At 40.1% G+C, this 20,867-nt stretch overlaps 1 protein-coding gene across 1 annotated transcript in view; it reads right to left on the minus strand.

Annotated features, from left to right (window-relative positions):
* The window catches only part of LOC122746385 (plasma membrane ascorbate-dependent reductase CYBRD1), a 43,386-nt gene extending 32,890 nt beyond the window's left edge, over positions 1 to 10,496 (minus strand). The window contains 2 exon segments of the mRNA XM_043991953.1: positions 6,720 to 6,725; positions 10,188 to 10,496. Coding sequence (XP_043847888.1) covers positions 6,720 to 6,725; positions 10,188 to 10,383 — 202 coding nt within the window. The 5' untranslated portion in view covers positions 10,384 to 10,496.
* Between the last annotated feature and the right edge of the window lie 10,371 nt (positions 10,497 to 20,867).

Genomic DNA, 20,867 nt, shown 5'->3' on the forward strand with positions numbered 1-20,867 from the left:
AGTTTTAGAGTGAAGAGAAGTGATCACCTGGATCAGTTTCTTCACCTGAGAGAAGAAGAAACGGAGGCACAGAACAATTAAGTGACTTGGCCAAGTGTCCTACAGCTAGTAATTGCCTGAGCTGGGATTTGAATCCAGGGTTGTTGTGGAGCTCAAATAAGAGAATTCACATCCCAGAATAATAGAGAAGGGAGATGCCTCAGATGGCCTTCTAGTCCACCTCTATTTAGGTAAGAATTGCTTATACAGGGGCAGCTAGATGGCGCAGTGGATAGAGCACTGGCCCTGGAGTCAGGAGTACCTGAGTTCAAATCTGGCCTCAGACACTTAACACTTACTAGCTGTGTGACCCTGGGCAAGTCACTTAACCCCAATTGCCTCACCCCCCCCCAAAAAAAAAAAGAATTGCTTATACAGCATTCCTGACAAAGGGATCATCAAGAAAACTCAAAGAACAGGCAAATTCCTGTTTGGCCTACCCAGGAAAGGCCTGCCTGTTCTCCTTATTCAGGAGACCAGTTCCATGCTCTAATGAGTGAAAGATCTCTGTGGTAACCCCTGGCACAGCTTTTGTATTACAGAAGTCAAGATTTAATCTGTTCTCAAATTTAAAAAAAACAACACCATGGGAACAATTGGACATTTCTAAACCTAGTGTTACTGCTAAAAGCTTTGTGTTATTTCAAATGCTATAAAGATGTCAGCTAGTAAAGCAGTAATTGTTTTTAATGCAGACCATAAGGGCATAGCTGCTACTTCTCTTCAAATACATGAAAGAATTTTGTATTGAGTGCCAATTAAAAGTTTGTTAGTCCAAAAAATAAGAGTCTAGTAAGTTACTAGGTTTGAATTACAATCAGATTTTAAAATGTATAAAAGCTGCTAGAACACAAAGGTAAATAATACCCTCTCTTCAATCTGAATAAGGTTAAACATAGTTTTGCTCTTCTTATTTGAGTGTGTAGAAAGAGATTATTGTTGCTTTAAACTCTTCCCTAATATGCTTGGGGAAACCACGAGAGTCTGTTCAATGGACCTCAAGTTTAATTGAAAAGGTTGACCCCCATGGAAACAAACTTTCCCAAAGGACCCTGCTTCGCTTACCAAGCAGAGGCTCTGTTTTGAAATAGGCCTGTTCATTAAGACTAGCACCCACAGTGAATATCATGAAACTGAAATCCCTGAAGACATAAAATGAAGGATGTTACTCGGATGATTTGTTAGTCTTATTTCCACATCTTGGCAGCTGTTGGAGGCATCTCTTTTTGAAGTTACTGACATTCTCACTAAGGAAGTAATATTGAGCCAATTTTAGGTTTACAAAAAATAAAAGCAAACAAAAAACCCACATAATTTTCATTGTATAGACAAAATACCTGCACAAATAGGTATCCGTACATCAAGTGGATCTAATCTTAATTGGATTCTCTTACAGGAAACTCAGAAATGGAGCTGGCTTCCTCCCCTCAGCTGAGAAGCAGAATCCTGTTCTATCAATCCTAATGTCTCTTCTCTAACCACTTGCAATGTTTCAAATACAAGAGAGCAAAGACCTGTTTTGGTCTTCTCTTTAAAAGTGAAGCTCAGGCCCCTGTTTGATAAAACTAAGCTTCAAATCCTATGCAGGAAAACACAAATGACCAATAAGAAATGCACTTTGTGTCGATGAATAAACTGCATTGTGAGAGGGAAAAGAAACAACAGTACAAACTGATAAGCACAGATAATTTGAGGAGAAAAGGTCCATTAACAAACAGCTAGATGGGAATAAAAAAAAAGTTTCCTCTAGAACAGGAGTTCTTAACCATTTGGGGATCATGGACCCATCTGGAAGTCTGGTGAAGCCTCTGGATCCCTTTTCAGGGTAATGTTTTCAAATGCATAAAATAAAATACATAGTATTACAAAGGAAATCAATTATAGTAAAATAGTCATAAATTTTTTTTTCAAAAAAAAAAATCTAAGTTCACACAACTCCAAAGGACTCCTGATAAAAAGTTATCTACCGGGGGCAGCTAGGTGGCACAGTGGATAGAGCACCGGCCCTGGAGTCAGGAGGACCTCAGTTCAAATCCAGACTCAGACACTTAACACTTACTAGCTGTGTGACCTTGGGCAAGTCACTCAACCCCAACTGCCTCACCAAAAAAAAAAAAGTTATTCACCTCCAGAAAAAGAATTGGTAGAATCTGAGTGCAGATCGAAGCATATTTTTTCTTTTGTTTGTCTTTTTTCATGACTAACATGGAAATATTTTGTATAATTTCATATGTAAAACGAATATCAAATGTCTTGCCTTTCAAGGAGTGGGGGAAGGAGTGGAAGGAGGGGGAAAATTTGGAACTGAAAATAAAAAGAAAAAATCTAAAAGAAAAAATATATATAAGTTCACAGACCCTAGGTTAAGATCCCCTGATGTAGAAGGGAGACTGGGATTTAAGTTCTGGCTCTGAAATATATTAGCTATGTGATCATGGACAAGTCACAACTTTTCTGAGGCTCAAAGGCTTCATCTGTAAAAGGGTACTAGGGCAGTTAGGTGGCTCAGTGGACAAAATGCCACCTCAAGTCAGGAGGACCTGAATTCAAATCCAGCCTGACACTTACTAGGCATGTGACACTGGGCAAGTCACTTAACCCTGTATGCCTTGGTTTCCTCAACTGTAAAATGAGCTAGAGAAGGAAATGGTAAATCGCTCCAGTTTCTTTACCAAGAAAGCCCCAAATGAGGTCGAGTCAGGACACAACTAAACAACATAAAACAGTGCTAAAGAATCCTCAAATGTTAATTGTTAATTGTATTTATTGGCTAAAATTGTAAAGAGTGGGCCTCAATTTACTCATGTGTAAAATGAAGAGATGCAATTAAGTTATACCTGTGGTCTTGCAATTCTAAATTTGTCTGCACTTAACAGTTTTTTGATTGTTTCACATCAGTATAAAAGCATGATGAACCTCATGGAAGTTGACTGAACTAAACTACTCAATTGGAGTCAAGGTTAATTGTCATCAGGTGCATTAATCTCCATTGAATCAGTGACTTATCCAAGTTAATTTCACTTAGCCTACTTCCAGAAAGTTTTATATGCTGTCTTTCATGTATGAAAATGATGTTGCTGGTTCAGGATCAATGATCCATCTAAAGGCTATTTTTCCAGAAAGGATGAGTTTATCAACTTAGCTAAACTCTTTCAATCACACCTCCTTTGGAACAAAAGGCCAGCGAGCATCCAGGGTATAGTCTTCCCCAGGGAAAGGCAAAATTGAATCTCTATGGGGCCAAATCCTTGCTCTCAGTGTCATTAATAAAATACTTTAACAACTGACCTTACCAACCAATGTTGATTCCTAGGGAATCATTTTCTCACCAAGGGATCAGGTCCTGGGCTGGTTTTCTTATACATAGGGACTCTCTATATGGACAGAATAGGGAGGTGGCTGTTGTTGAGTCATGTTTGACTCTCCATGACCCTATTTGGGGTTTTCTTGGCAGATATACTGGAATGGTTTGCTATTTCCTTCTCCAGATCATTTTACATATGAAGAAACTGAGGTAAACAAGGTTAAGTGACTTGCCCAGGTCACACACCTAGTATCTGAGGCTCCAGACCCAGCACTCTGTCCACTGCTCCATGGGAGGGGTACTGAGTCATCCTTACAATCAGACATGAGGGCAATGAAGTTCCAACCATGTTGAAAAAGGGAAGAAATTCAGATCGTTGCTGGCTCCCTCTAAGTATGTTAAAACATGCATGAGGCAAAAAGTAGGCATTTTTATATTGTGGTCCCTCTCTATCCTTCTTAGGTAAGCAAAAGGCACCCAGGCACACCCCACACTAAAGCAAACATGACCATACAAAAATAATAAATCTACCCTATTTTGGAAGACTTGGGCTTTCACAGTCCACAGATGTGCTGATTCAAAACAACCTGAAGACAAAATTTCTCTGACATTAATACATTCCACCTAACTACATCTATGTGAAGATTTCTGACATCAATGAATTAAGCCATTACTTTTTGTTTTTTGTTTTTTTTTTTTAGTGAGGCAATTGGGGTTAAGTGACTTGCCCAGGGTCACACAGCTAGTAAGTGTTAAGTGTCTGAGTCCAAATTTGAACTCAGGTACTCCTGACTCCAGGGCCAGTGCTTATCCACTGCGCCACCCAGCTGCCCCAAGCCATTACTTTTTACCTACTTCTTTATTCATCCCTTGATTTGAAAATGAAAACAAAAATTCAGACAATGAGCTCAGGTTGCAAACTCTTAGAAGGTATGTGGTTTTCTTGATGAAGGATCCAACAAAGAGGAACTTACAATTTTTGAAAAAGTTATTAATCCTTTTATTGTTATTTTGTTAGTATTAGCATTAATGTTAACATGATAGGTTAATACTCTTCTATTTTTTGAAGTGAGATCCCCCCCCTTTTTGTAGATTTTTTTCTTTGGGGGGGTGTAAATATGCTATAGCTGAAAAGGACCTTATAGTTCAATCTAGTCACTCTCCTCATTCTTCAGATGGGATACTGAGGCCCCGGTAAGTTAAATGATTTGTACAAGGCCACACAGGTGGCTAACATTTATACAACATTTTGTAAAGTGCTTCCATTATCTCAATAAGTAGCAAAACCGATATTCATCCTCCTCTTCAACCCAATTCCAAATCTTATGCTTGTTCTCCTATACTGAGCTCTCTCCTTAACTGTTACCACTTAAAAAAAAAACCCCTTGAGTCCTTTCACATTTATTCAGCATTTCAGAAATAATTTCTCCTTTCTCTTAACTATTTAATTGAATTTTCACACTATACTTTGCACTGTAATTATTTATATACATTATATATATGCAAATTCCATAATGTCATTTAAGTTTTTTAAGTCAGGGGCAATGTTTTCTTCTTCATATGACTTTCAGTGCCTACACACTCCTTGGGATATAACAGTCGTTTAGCACATATTTATTAATTGAATGAATAAATGAATGCATATTAAAATTTGGTCATTATTATACACACCAATGGAATATTTCTGTGGTCTTTTAGGGAATAATCTTAATTTCCCTTCACAGTCAAGCCTCTAAAAGTCCAACTTAAACATAGTAACTTAGACAAAAATACTTCTTGCTTGACTCTGACAAAATCAACTTTAAAAGATTCCAATGGGGGGGGGGGCAGTTGGATGACACAGTGGATAAATCGCCGGCCCTGGATTCAGGAGTACCTGGGTTCAAATCCGGCCTCAGACACTTGACACTTACTAGCTGTGTGACCCTGGGCAAGTCACTTAACCCCCACTGCCCCGCAAAAAAAAAAAAAAGATTCCAACACGGCCAGATTATTCTTCCTTGGATTTCTGCGGCATTGTCCAGGAAGGAAAATTGTAGATGTTGGTAAAGCTTAAAGGAACCAAAATTTGAGTTAGGCTCTGAGTTTCTAACTTTTATCAGAGGGCATATTTGATCATTCTGTGCTTCTGAAAACATGAACTACTGATTAAGAAAATCTTTATTATTTGTTTGGATCCTTTCTGTCTGTGGCCTTCTTTTACAGGGTTGCTTCTCAGATTTCCAGGGAATACATACTCCAATTTAATGAGGATTATTCCTTTTATGTAGACACAAAACCCTTCTCTTTGCTACTCTTTTCATTCAGCTCAGAGAATATAACATTTCCTTATTAATTTCCTTAGGTTTGGAGGGTTTTTTAGGTCTCTGTGTGTAATTTCATCAGTTTAGGGAACTTCCAATGAGGAAGCTCCCTCCATCATTGCAAATCAGCACCTTCTGAGGTATTTGCCCAGAGCACTGAGAGGTCAAATGATTTGCTGAGGGTCACAAAGCCAGTACATGTTAGAGGTAGGATTTGAACCCAGGTCTTTCTGACACAAAGGCTGGATCTCCATCCATTATGTTAGGCTGTGTGGAAGCAAGATAGATAAATGATTCTATAAGATTTTGAGGTTAATCCAATTTTCTCTAATTCCTGTTTTTTTTTTGTTCATGTTTCTCTGCTTACCCTGTCATTATTACTATCCTGCCAGAACCTTGCTAATACTTTTGGAACACTCAGTATTTTATATATAGTTAAATGTGTAGGAGAATAAACTATAAACCCCTTAAGGGAAGAGACATTTTGTTTTGTTTTGTTTTGTGAGGCAATGAGGATTAAGTGACTTGCCCAGGGTCACACAGCTAGTAAGTGTCAAGTGTCTGAGATCATATTTGAACTCAGGTCCTCCTGAATCCAGTGTTGGTGCTTTATCCACTGCACCACCTAGCTTGCGGCCTTTTTTGTTTTGTTTTGTTTTGTTTTTGGAAGAGACATTTTAATTGTTGTCTTTGTATGCACACAGTTTAGCACTGAACCTAGAGTTAAGTCAGTGCTTAATTAATATTTGTTTATAAACTGAACATGCAAAACACTTTTGTAATATATTAACATCTTACACTCAATACTTTAGGCCTCTCTTCATTACCACATATTCCATATCTCACAATTCAAAACTAACACTCTTCTCATTAAGACAAGTTCAGTGATACAGATTTGGACAGGTCAAATCTCATTTCCTGCCACATAACAATTACAAATAGTAAATAGTAAAATAAATAGTAAAAGCTTAATTATAATACATCTCACACTCTCCATGTTAATTTTTTTTCTTCTCCAACATCAATTTTAGAAAAGAATTTCCCAGTATTTCAGGTTTTGTCTTTGCAAGAACTCACTGCTTTTTAATTAATTAAGATTACATCCCATGTATTCTTTTCACTTATTTATTTTCTTTGCATTAACTTTTGGATATATTGTGATTTATAAAATTTTTAACTAGGTCTTTCTGAGGCATTAAGGAGCTAATTCTTATAAAGAACTTTATACCTCTTCTATGCTCTTACTGTTCTGAGTTGTTTTACAGTAAAGTCTTAATGTGGTCAGGGTCTCTGTCATAGTCACCTTCAAATCCCCTACAGAGAATGGATGGTCACTTTTGGAGATAATAGACTTGAAATAATTTGTTTGCAACTGAATTAAGTCCTCATTTATAGGATGAGTTCAAATCATAAGTAGATTACCTTCTACTTGGTAAATTCAACATGGTATAGTCTATTACTCACCCATTTCTCTCCCCTTTTTTTCCAGAGGGGCGTGTGTGTGTGTGTGTGTGTGTGTGTGTGTGTTTGTAAAAACTTTGGAAGACTAGGGAGAACTATGACAATTACTATATTTACTGAAATAGTTTACCTTTTCAGTCAGCCAATCAAATAATTTATTTCTTGTATTCTCCTTCTCCCTGATTTTGAGAAAGCAATAATAATTCCCAAACCTCCCTCCTTCTCACACCACCCCCCATCCCAGTTCCCTGGAGGCAGGTGGGTGCTGCTTTCAAGAGCAGATGCTTAAATTTTCAATGTGAGCATTTATACATAGAAAATCAGCAAAGGTTACAAATCAAGACTTGAATTATTGTTTTATGGCTTTTCTAAACTTAAGAAAGTGAATGAGAGAATGTTAAAATGCAGATTAAATTTAGAATCACGTTGTGAGATCATTCTCCCCCTTGAAGTACCCCCATCCCCCAGAGCTAGTTGTTAAACATTGGCCAGCACATCACTGCCTGGAAGTCCACTTTGGTGCCAGGAACAGCTCTAAAGGCTTGGTTGGAACAGTTGGAGAAGCTTTTCTTTTTACTTTTAGTCAATAGGATGAGTGTTTAAAGTGATCTTAACCTCTCTGGCTCAGACTTCAGATGATCTTCCAAGAACGAAATTATGCTTCAGTGGCTTCGGATAGAGAGTAATTTATCAGCATAATTTCCTCTTTTCAGTTTCACAAATAATGCCTATGAATTATGGTAGAAAATGGGGTATGGAATGGTCACTGGTACTCCTGTGATGTCTCTCTTATTGTCTCATGTCAGAGAAAGCCCCTAAAAAGAGAGATAGTCCATTAATAGCATCCTCCACTACCTATCACTGCTGGAAAAGAGATTGCTAGCAACATAAGTACTAAAAGGCCCTCAATACAGGCTTGACCTGAGGATTTTTCTTCCCCATGGGAGTGAGCTAGATGTATTTCTTTCCTTCTGTGATACAAAGTTGAACATCGAAGAACATACAATGATAGTGTGTGTGTGTAGAAACTTTATGGATGATTAAACATGGTTTCCAAAAATTAAAAAACATTTCTATATGAACTTAGTGACTGACCAAAGTACTAATTTAAATCCCAGGCTACTAAACAATAACTTCAGAAAAATGACAGTTCTAGGCCCCCATTAATTACAAAACATCTATATGCAGTGGAACTGAGACTTCTTTCATCACCCCTACTGCACCCCAACTTGGAATGCTTAAATAAGATTTATGTTATGGAATGTGACTCCCAAGTATCTTATTTCTCAGTACTTTCTCCCTCTCTCCATAACTTTACATTATATGACTAGCCATCACTGCTTCCTACACTTTTCATAAAAATATCTTTATCCAGCATCTTTACACCACGTGCATCCTGGATATATTGTGATTTACAAAATTGTTGACTAGGTCTGTCTAAGGCATTAAAGATATAATTCTTATAAAGAATTTTAAAACTCTTCTATGCTCTTACTATGCCGAGGTGTTTTATAGTAATGTCCTATACTTATTCCTCAATCCTGCACTCCTAACATCCAAAAAGAAGCCGCACAAGACATTCCAACACAACACAGGAAAATGAACGTTTTTTATCGCCCAAAGAGCTTTGTTGTGTCGTATCCCTTAGACTTCCACAGGACCAGGAGCTAGAATAAACCTTATTCTTCCCCAAACAAATACTGAACCGGTCAAACAGAAGTGCAGTTCGCCCAAAGCAATTACTTCATTTTGAACTTGACCTCTATGGGCTTTCTATAAATGAGGACTTAATTCAGTTGCAAATAAATTATTTCAAGTCTATTATCTCCAAAAGTCCATTCTCTGTGGGTGATTTGAAGGTAACTATGACAGAGGACCTGACCACATTAAGACATTACTGTAAAACAACTCAGAACAGTAAGAGCATAGAAGAGGTATAAAGTTCCTCTGTGTAAAATGAGGGGGTCGAATTAAAGGACCTCTAAGGTCCCTTCCAATTCAAAGTCGACGATCCTACGTTCCTGTGATCTCCCAAGATCAGTCAGACAGTACTGTATGGAGGCCTGTATTCAATCATTGCCCAAAAGGAAATCAAGAAAGGCAGCAGCAGCTCGCCCCTTGACTACATACTACATAAACAAGTAAGGATTAAACCATCCAATTACACATCGACTCAAGCCTAACAGATTTTGCTCTTCCCCCTAGAAGCTTTAATGGAACTCAAATGATTTTTTTTTTAAGGAGGAACTGAGAACCAAACCAAGTGAATGCATTTATGGCGGTTACTGGATAACTTCATGTGTTGTTCTGACAATATATCATTGATGTGAAAGCTTTTTCAAGACCTAGACCCCGACCTTACCAGACCCCGAGCCCCCCCCCCCCCTTTTTTTTTTGCCTCTCTTTCCCAGCCAGTATCTTTCTCGTGACAGCAAGAGCCAGGTCGGCCAGAGGATGGGCGTAAATCGAAGGGGATGGGGAAAATTAGAGGCAGGGACTGGGCTAGGTCAAGAGCAACCTCAAACATCTGGGGCGCTCCCGCGGGAGGGGAGAGACGCCAGCGCAAAAGCACCCCCCTCAGCTTCGGTCTCAATACTATGCCTGAAGATCTTCTCCAGTGACTTGCAGCAAACAGTTAAAGTCTAGCCTGAGTCTGCAACAACCATGTCCCCCACATCCAGTCCCAGGCAACCCTCGTCCTCCACCCGCCCCGGAGCACAGTTTCTCCAAACTCCTCTCTCTCCCAAGACAAACTCCTAAGCACCCTCGTTTCTCTCCTCTGGAGCCTCCCATCCCCAAATCCCCAGCGCTGCTACCCAAGGCTTTTCTCCGCTTGGCCGAAGCAACAACCAGCTCTCCGCTGGCCTGCAGTGTGTGCTCTGCAAACTTCTGCCCGCACTATCCTCTCGGCCACTACAACTCTCCTGAGCCCCTGCGCGCTCCCGCTCTGGCCAAACCCTCGTGATCCCCAGGACCGAGCTTCCCAGCGCCCTCCCACCTCGCCCAAGTCCCCGCGCGTTCCTTCCAGGACCCTTGCCCTTCGTCACCCCCCCCCCCCAACCCCCCGTAACTTCCAGTACCGAGGCCCTGGATGAAGACGAAGCCGGTGACAGTCAGCACCGGATGCCAGTTAAACTCCTGGGAGCCCCCGTCCCAGCCGAGCCCCTCCCGATAGTGAAGGACCCAGACGAGGGTGAAGAGCACCGCCAGGAAGCCGAGGAGCAGCGCGGACACTAGCAGACCCAAGAAGCCCCGGTAGCCCTCCATGGTCTTCATTGCCCCATGCTCCGCGCACCCGCCTGTGCCAGTCACGGGAGCCCGGACACCGGGCAGAGCAGAGGAAAAGGCGTAGCAAGGCCTCGGTGGCTGCTGGCCACTAGACTGGGTGGCGGGGCGGGGGCAGCTGCTTCTTCTTGGGACTGTCCCCGCCCGGGGGAGGGGCCCGGGCCGATCTTCTTCCTAGCCCCGGGATGTCCTGCCTCTTTAGGGGAAAGCTCGAAGGTGGGGTGGGCAGTGAAGAAAAGGATTTGGGCGTTTGGCCCTTACAGAGAATTTTCTCGAATGGGAAGAAGAGCCGCAGCCTCGAGGGGCTTTCTGCACCTCAGGGCTCCTGTTTCCTCGGTCCCCCTGAATTCCTCTCCATCACACAGAGACTGTCTTAGTGGTTGGTTTACTTAACATTTCTTATTTTAGTGTAGTCACTCAGAGCAGGAACTCTCAGGGTTTGGTTTGGTTTTGCCTTCTGTCCTTTTTTTGCCTTATTGAAAGTGGGACCAGTATGGGGGTGGAGGTAGGGGGGGCTCTGTCCCTTTTACCTCAAAGATCTGATTCCATCTGTTTGGGTGTGGTTGTATCCTATAAAAGATGTTTTTAAGTGGGCCTCAAACCTTTCAAGTCCGGAGAATTTAGTTCATAAAACTCCCTGAACTTCAATCCATATGGATAATTTAGGGTCTAGCCCCGCAGCCTCAACAAGGAAAAACCAGGAATGTAAGTGCCTCATCTGGGAGGCTGTCACGTTAGGGTTTTGGCTCCCCAAGCAAGCATGTGTATTCCAGGCACTGTTTTGTGGGGTTGACATATATCTGGCTCCCATAGCTTAGTAGTGATTTAGGGCTAGCTCTAAGGCTTCCTGTGTAGAAAATAGAGGCATCCCCAAAGTGTTCACCAGCTTCAAACTCTCCATTCCATTAATGAGTATGGAGAGGTACGCTTGTCCCTGTCTACTTATATGGAAGTTTTAGCTACCGTCATTATCCATCCTTCCAGAGTAAAACTAGTGTCAACATTTTGTCAACAACTCCTGGATTTTGAACTGGAAGGACTAGCTCAGTGACTCAAATAGTAAACACAGAGCTGAAATTCAAATGCAGAGCCTTTCAAATTAACTCCTTGTCACCTTGGGCACTTCCTCTATTAGAATACAAGCTCCTAGATAAGGGTTATCTCACTTGCTTATATTTTTTTTGTTTTAATTTTTTAATAATAAATTTATTTATTTAGAATTTTCCCCAAGTTACATGTAAAAACAAATTTTCACATTGATTTTTTAAAACGTTGTGTTCCAAATTCTCTTTCTCCCTCCCTCTCCACCCCTCCCTAAGAACTCAAGCAATTCATTGTTACACATGTACAGTCATGTAAAACATCTCCACATTAGTCAGGTTGTGAAAGAAAACAGACAAAATAACTTTAGAAAGAGGAACTAACAAAAACAATTATACTTCAATCTGTATTCAGATACCATCAGTTCTTTCTCTGTGGATGGATTGCATTTTTCATAAGTCCTTCTGATAGCATCCTGCTCATCATTTCTTTCACAGTTACTATTGCTAACTGTATTATCCTCCATCCTATTCCCTCCCCTTGATATTTACTCTATTTTCTATCTTCTTTCACCCTATCTCTCCTCAAAAGTGTTTTGCTTCTTACTGCCCCCTCCCCCAATCTGCCCCCCCTTCCTTCACCTCTCCCCCCTTATCCACTTCCCCTCCCACTTTCCCATAGGGCAAGATATATTACTATACCCACTTGGGTGTGTATGTTATTTGCTCTTTGAGCCAATTCTGATGAGAGTAAGGCTCACTCTCTCCCTTGCTTCTTCCCTATCTTCTCCTCCACTCCATAAGCTTTTTCTTGTTGTTGTTTTTTTTATGTGAGTTACTTTACCCCAATTCCACCTCTCCTTTTCCCTTTCTTCCAGTGAATTCTCTCACCCCTTAGTTTTATTTTAAAGATGTCATCATGGGGCAGCTAGGTGACACTATGAACAAAGCACCAGCCCTGGACCAAGGAGCTCCCAAGCCCAAATCTGACTCCAGCTTCTCCACCCTGACTGCCCCACAAAAAAAGGATAAACAGAAAATGAAAGCTTTACAGATATCATCACTTCATATTCAATTCACACCCATGCCCTCTAAGTATATTCCTTTCAGCTGCCCTAATACTGAGAAAGTTATTATGAGTTAGAAGTATCATCTTCCCATGTAGGAATGTAAACAGTTTAACCTTTTAACATCCCTCATGATTTTCCTGTTTACCTTGTTATGCTTCTCTAGGGTGTTGTATTTGAAAGTCAAATTTTCTATTCAGTTCAGGTCTTTTCATCATGAATGCCTGAAAATCCTCTTTTTCACTGAATATCCATTCCCACCCCCCAAGGATTATACTTAGTTTTGCTGAGTAGGTGAATCTTGGTTGTGATCCTAGCTCTTTTGCCCACCAGAATATCATATTCCAAGCCCTCTGATACTTTAATGTAGAAACTGCTACATCTTGGGTTATAGTGACTGTGGCTCCACAATACTTGAATTGTTTCTAGCTGCTTGCAATATTTTCTCCTTGACCTGGGGGCTCTGGAATTTGGCTATAATATTCCTGGAAGTTTTCATTTTGGCATCTCTTTCAGGAGGTGATAGGTGGATTCTTTCAATTTCTATTTTACCTTCTACTTCTAGAATATCAGGGAAATTTTCCCTGACAATTTCTTGGAAGATGATGTCTAAGCTCTTTCCTTGATCATGGTTTTCAGGTAGTCCAATAGTTTTCAAATTATCTCTCCTGGTTCTATTTTCCAGGTCAGCTGTTTTTCCAAGGAGATATTTCACATTGCCCCCTATTTTTTCATTCATTTGGATTTGTTTTTTTTCTGTCTTGATTTCTCAGGAAGTCATAAGCTTCTATTTGCTCAATCCTAATTCTTAAGCAATTATTTTCTTCAGAGAGCTTTTGTCCCTCTTTTTCCATTTGGCCAATTTGGCTTTTCAAGCTGTTGACTTTTTTTTCATGACCCTTCTGCATCACTCTCATTTCTTTCCATTTTTTCCTCTGCCTCTCTTACTTTATCTTCAAAGTCCTTTTTGAGTGCTTCTATGACCTGAGACCAATTTATATTTTTCTTGGAAGCTTTGGATATAGGAGCTTTGACTTTGTTGTCTTCTTCTGAGGATGTATTTTGATCTACTTTGTCACCAAAGGAACTTTCGCTGGTCCTCATCTTTTTCTGCCTGCTCATTATCCAAATGTATTTCTTGGCTTTTAACTCCTTCTTAAAGTGGGACACTGCTTCCAGGGCACACTGTCCCAAGCTTCAAGGGGTCCCAGGTGGTATGATGCTCACCTGGCCTGTGCTCTGGTCTATAAGTAACCATGGGCTTGCTTACTCTTTAACCTGGAAGCAGAAATCGGATTCACTGTGGTAATGAGCTTCCAGTGCCTGTGCCCCTCCCCCAGTGGGCCACTGCCACTCAAGTCGGCTTCCTAGTTCTAAACATGGGCAATACAGCAGTGCTCTGCCTCAGCTCCAGCAGACTCCTGCTATTTCCCCCAGGCCAACTGCTGGACCCCCTCACCAGTCCATGGGCCAAGTTCCAGAAGTAGCTGCTGATGCTGATGATTCTGAGGCTTGGAGGCATGGCCTGCCTGGGACTGGATCAGCTGTGCTCCCCTCTCACCCTGGTACAATAGACCTTCCCTGCTGCCCTTTTAAGCCATCTTTGGCTGGAAAATGATCTCACTCTGTTCTTTTGTGGGTTCTGCTGCTTCAGGGATTGTCTTATGGCATTATCTGGAGGTATGTGGACGGATGGTGTGGGAAGGTTTGAAAGTTACAGTCTTTCCTGTTATCTTGGCTCCCCCCCGCCCCCTTATATTTGTATGCCTATTGCTTGGCACAGTCCCTAGAGAATAGTAGATGCTTAATGAATGCTTTTTCAATTATTTGTTCTAGGGGAGAAAATCATGACAATGGCTACCTGTAGGTAGCTCAGGGGCACCTTGAGTCTTCCCAGTGAGAAAAAAGAGATCCTAATGGTGGTGGGGGTGGGGTAGAGGGAGGAATGAGAGAATAAAAAAATAATCCCACGATCTCATCTCTAATCTGAGAAGAAAAGGAAGTTAAAGCAGGCCCCCTGACAAAAATGGTTCTAAGACCACTGTCCTGGACTCTGCCCCAAGGGGCAATATACTTCTAAGGCCATAAAATCTTGGGGTACTCAAAGCACAGAGTGACAAAGAGAAACATTGAAATGAAAAGGAAGGCAGGAACTACCTGACCTTTTGCACAAATAAAGAGATCTAAACAACTGGAGAGATATTAATTGCTCATAGGTTGACTGAGCCAATATAATTAAAATGACAATTCTACCTAAAATTATATTTATATATATATTGAAAGGGACCTCTGAGGCTATTTAGCCCAAGGGAGGATCATCAGTCTTTTTTTTAAAAGTGAGGCAATTGGGGTTAAGTGACTTGCCCAGGGTCACACAGCTACTAAGTGTTAAGTGTCTGAGGCTGGATTTGAACTCAGGTCCTCCTGATTCCAAGGCTGGTGCTCTATCCACTGCGCCACCTAGCTGCCCCAAGGATCATCAGTCTTGGGCTGCAAGAGATCTTTAGACCTTATCCTTTCATTTTACAGGTTAGAAAGAGGCCTAGGGAGGCTGAAAGACTTGCCTGAGATTGCACAAATGTAAAGAACACTGGATCTGTCTGGGTTCAAATCCTGCTTCTGAACCTTAATACTTAATTTTGCTTTCAGTTTCCTCAAATCCAAAATGAGGGAGGGGTTGGATTAGATGGCTTCTGAGAACCCTTCCAACTCAGCAGCTATGAAGCCATGAACTTGAGTCCTCTGACTACAAAACCAGTATCTTTCCACTGCTCCATGCTATCTTCCGAAAAAATCTACCCATTCCACAGATGCCTAAGTCTGGGCATGGAAGCTGTAAAAGGACTTTGAGAACAGGTCAGAGGTGGTACAAGTCCTCTGACTTTTTTCATTTTGTTCCTGTTTTACAAGGACTTTGAGAGTAGGTCAGAGATGGTACAACAAGTCCTCTGATTTTTTTTTTCATTTTGTTTCTGTGTTACAGATATCCTCCTTTTGTTTTTATGTCTTTGCTTCATTCCATAATAATAACAGCCTTCAAGTTTACAAAGTACATTGTACCCAAGAGCCCTGTGAAGCGGGGCACACAAGTATAATGTAAAAATTTTTTGTTTTGTTTTGTTTTTTGGGCGGGGCAATGAGGGTTAAGTGACTTGCCCAAGGTCACACAACTTATAAGTGTCAAGTGTCTGAGGTCAGATTTGAACTCAGGTCCTCCTGAATCCAGGACCAGTGCTTTATCCACTGTGCCACCTAGCTGCCCCAATGTAAGAATTTTGATCACAATTTTGCATGGAACAACTCAGGCTCAGAGATGTTAAGTCACTTGTCCATAGTCACATAGCTACTTAAGTGCTTAATGTCAGTCAGGGTTGGAATTCTGTTTAGGTACCAAGATCAGTGCTTTTATCACTATGCCAGTGACCTCTTCTACACAACTAGTTCTGTGTTACTAGTATTAGTAATTAGTAGCTTGTCAATGTTTTCCTAAAACGTTTTGTTTAAAAATGAACATAAGAAACTACATTGCGCTGGGAAGTATTGAAAGGAAAATTCTTCATTTGGGCTTTCACCCTGATTAATGAGGCAAAACTTGGGACAAAAGAATTAAAAGGATTTTATTTTTGTTTATGTATGTTGAGGTAGCAACATGTTGACAGGCTAATCACTGAAGATCAGCAAGGGCTTCAAGATGGGGGCTGCTTTTATAAGTAACTTTAAGACAGTCCAGTAGGTCCACCTCAGTAAAAGAGGTGGGACCCTTGAATCTCAGTTCTTCCTCAAGGTAGGAAGAATGTGACAGTTTGCAGGTAGGGGTATGTCACAAAGAGTGGGTGATGAAAAAATCTACAGACTTGGTTTCTCCTTCACCACCAGAACATTCCCCCAAATTGATTGATAAGCAGGGCTGGGAACAATGGGATGCTGAGTCAACTTTCAACAAAAGGATACCATGGAAAATGAATTAATTTCAATACTTAATGTGGCATAGTATCTAAATACTTGAATAAGTTAAACATTTTGGTTAATGGGAGAAATTAGTAAAACTATAATAATGAGGGACCTCAGTAATAAGTCTTTCAGAGTCAAACAAATATAAAAGTACTTCTTTCCCTGATCCATCAATATCTCTGTAAGATAGACGTGTCTTTGTAAGATATGTGTGTCCATGTGGGTCATCTAAATGTATAGTTGCAACTTGAGTGTAACATAGATAAACATCTCTGAAATTTGGCTTACCCTTCTCCAGGGAAGATTACTGCTCTAACAGGAGCTAGGAAAAGGGTTTGTCTTTCCTATATGTGATCCAGATTTTCAATGTCCTCTTTAAACTGTGGTGAGTACCCAATCCTGAACATTCCAGTTATGGTCCTACCAGGGCAGGGTACAAAAAGACTATCACCCCCTTCTTCCTAGAAGTGATGCAGCCCAAGGTCACATTAGCTTTTTTGTCTGCTGTATCATACTACTAACTCATATTGAGCTTGTATTGCAGTCTGCCAAAACCCTATATCTTTTCAGACCCACTGCTATGTAACTATGTCTCCCTCATCTTGAATTGGGTATGAAAGACTTTTACTACATATTACCAAATTACTCTCCAAAAAGGTTGAACAATTTAAAGAGTTACCTGGACTATCTGCCCATTTCTCCATAGTACTCTTGATGTTGTGTTTTATCATTTTTATTTTACCTGGTGTGTGTATATACATATATACATATACATATGTATATAGTGCATATATACATATGTATATAATGTATGCATACATATATTACTGTATATATTACTTAAAGTTACGTTTCTCTGCAGAAAAATATGGTTTCAGAGAAATCTAGGAAACTGGAGTGTATCCTGAGGGCAGCCAGCACAGAAAGAGGCTTGAAGACCAAGATCAATTGAAGGAACTAGAGATATTTGACCTAGAAAGAGAATTTAGGAGGGAAATAATGGGAGTCTTTAAATATCTGAAAGGCCATCATGTATAAGAGGGATTAGACATGTTTTGTTTGAACCTGGAGGGCAGAACTAGAAGAACAGGTGAAATTTCCCAGAGCTAGATATCAGCTTTATATAAGAAAACCTTTTCATCTTCTTGGTTTATGAATAGAAAGAATATCAAGAGTGTGAGGTAAAAAGATGTGAAGATGGTGGAAAAAGAGAAAATGAAAAGCAAAACCCATACTTTGTGAGATTAGTAACCACATTTTGTGTATGCTATCCTAACTACTGCATTGCTAAAAGGGAGTTTTGAGGGTTTTCCTCAACCCCAAGGTCCTAGGATCATCCTGGAGAATAATTCCTCTCACTATGGTCTGTTTGACCAGAGAGCAATAAATGAGGAGTAACCTCCAAGGTCTTTCCAAGGTCTTTTACAGCTTTAAATCTATGATCCTATGAAAGTGATTCCTTTTTCTTCCTCCACTCCATCCCCACTTTCATTCTGAAATATTCTTTCCCACCACTGGTAATAAATAGAATACAAATATAATATAATCTGACTTGTATGCGATAAGTAGACTGATTTAAACAACAGAAGTAGGGTTGGAGAGATGGATCTTCTCAGTTGCCTGGCTCTTTTCTTCCTATAATGTGTGGCATGAGAGAATGAATTCAAAAGGAGAAAGATGAAGATGAAGATGAACCACAGGTTGGATAGCTTGTCACTTTTTTACAATGGGAGGTTTAGACATAGGGTTCCTCAGAGAAAATTGGGGCATGCCATCAGTGGTTACAGAAGACATCTCTAATTTAACTAAGCTCTATGACATATAAACCAAACTTAAAAAAAGACTTTGGGCAGCCCCATTCTGAAGCATCACAATACATAAAGTAGTATGTTATGCTATTAATAGCCCAGTAGCCAAAATGTTTTTAGAATTTTTATTTGTCTGTTTCCTATGTTCCAGGTTTGGTTTTGTAGCCACAGGATGAAGTGGTGCAATTAAAATTCTCTGTCATTTGTGTGTTTTTAAAAGCTTTCATATTTAGTTTCTGGGCATTCCTGAATTCAGGCATCCTGATTCACAGGGTCCAGGAACTACATTTACACATTAAGGGATCCTGTCAAGCCCAATAGAACTCTGAATTGTGTCTGAGGAAATAGGATAGGGAAGATTCCTTTATTTGTACAAAAGAGTTGTCCTAGGTAAAGAGAATTGTCTATGAGAACAGCTCAAATAGACCTCAGTTTACATATGGAAGGTGGGCTCTGTTTGTACTTAGCTTGTGGAATCTTACATTTTCCTCAAAGAGAGAGAGAAAAAAAGAAAAAGAGAGGAAGTGAACATATAATCAAGTAGAGCTAAGATATGTTATGAATCCACAATCTATCCATGTTTCTGGATAGTCTACCTTTACTTTCCTATGTAACGACTGGAATGATGCCACCTGCTGGAGACTTACTGTAGAAGAGCTCCGCCCATGAGGTGAAGGTCTTTGAGGGCAAGAACATGCGTCTTTTCTTTGGTGTCAGGAAGTGACATTTGCTAGTGGGAGGAAGAAGGGGGAGCCTGCTGCTCTGACTCACTCTCTTTCTTGAGGACTCCGGTGGAGAAGGGATCTAGAAATGCACTCTCCCTTTAATAGAGAGATGAATGTAGGCCTTTCTCTCTCTCGTTACCAAATTCTTATTCTCCTTAATAAATGCTTAAAAGACTAACTCTTGCTAAAGCTTATAATTTATTGGTGACCACTCATTAGATATTTTAGACAGACTAGCTAGAATTTTAGCCTTTAACACCTATCATAGATTATTGTTGAACTGCCTTCTAGCCTAGGCCTTGAGATCTGGGGGAAAAAATTCTAAATCATAAATCTGGATTAGCCAGTCCCCCTCACCAGACATATATTGGATTATGAAATCCAGAAACCAGTCTGACACATTGGAAAATTTTTTAAAAATTCTGGGTACACAATGGTTTTTTGATAACCTGACCGAGACATACCCTGTATCTTCTTAATTTCATGCTATTGTTAAACACTGAGTTGCATCATAACTTCAAGAATTTTTTTTGCTTTGGTCTCATGTTTTCCTGTTACTTAATTTTTGTAGCATGTCTGTGAGCAATGGAAAAAAAAAGGCCATCTTTCTTATCCCATTTTTCCTAAATAACCAGGTACTGTTGTGAAATGGGAAGTTTGTTTTGAGCACCCTCACTCCCATCACTCCCCTTTCAGTTTAATTTTTCCGTTATTGCTATTCAGTGCCAATATTGTTGCCTCTGCTTGCCCATAACCACCATTCAAGCTGGCCCTCCATAGGCAGTGCTCTATGCCCTATTCCAAGTTCCAATCCTTTTCATCGATCAGATATCTTTGGAAACATCTGAGAGCTAAATCCCCATAGATGTTATCAACTAAAAATGACTTAATGTATCACCTGTTCACAGATATTCACATTAAGGAAAACAACAACTGACATTGCAAAACTTTACTCAAAGGAATGAATCTCTAAAAATGGACTTTTTGGCACTGTAGTAATTGGAGAAAGCTTTCAGGAGAGGAGCTTTCCACTAGTTTGTAAACACCTAGAAGGAAGGGACAGTCTTATTGGCTCTTTTTTTTAGCCCCTGCACTTAGTAGTACCTGACACATCATAGGTGTTTAGTAAATGTTTATTTATTGACTACTACTCTACAAGTCTGGTTTTCCTTTGGTTATATGTAAAAATGGCTTTGTCTATAGCAGAAAGGTAAAGAGAAAAGTAGGATTGTAACCTGCAAGATCCAAGTTTCGGGGGCAGCTAGGTGGTGCAGTCGATAGAACACTGGCCCTGGATTCAGGAGGACCTGAGTTCAAATCCGGCCTCAGCCACTTAACACTTACTAGCTGTGTGACCCTAGGCAAGTCACTTAACCCCAGTTGCCAAAAGAAAAGAAAAAAGAAAGATCCAAGTTTCAAGAAGTTGAGCAACTTCTTTTCTTTTTCCTCCTGACCCATCTTCCCCAAAGTTATTAGACTTGCTTCCCATATTCAATAAATAGCTAAGATTGTCAAAATGAATGAAAGGAAATATCTCATTTATATAGTGCTTTATGGCTTTCAACAAATTCTAAAGTAAAGCTAGCCTTTTTACATCCTATGAAAAGATGATTTTAATTCTAGCAGTGTTTTATAAGTCAGAAAAATAAAGCCTAGTTCTGGGGGCTGTGATAAATAGAAGCATATATATTACACTCCCTGTTTAATTACACCAATTCTCAGCTCCTCAGCGACAGTTTTGTGGAAATATTACACCATTCAAGTTTGCATTTTTTATAATTTTCCAGCTTGGCATTGCAAAGAACAGTTAATATGAGGAAATAATGCTGAGAAAGAAAAGGAATCCATCAATCCACACTCAGATTCTGGGCTTACTATGGAACG

This window comes from Dromiciops gliroides, chromosome 3 (genome assembly GCF_019393635.1).
Source record: "Dromiciops gliroides isolate mDroGli1 chromosome 3, mDroGli1.pri, whole genome shotgun sequence".
In the NCBI taxonomy this organism is placed as follows: Eukaryota; Metazoa; Chordata; class Mammalia; order Microbiotheria; family Microbiotheriidae; genus Dromiciops; species Dromiciops gliroides.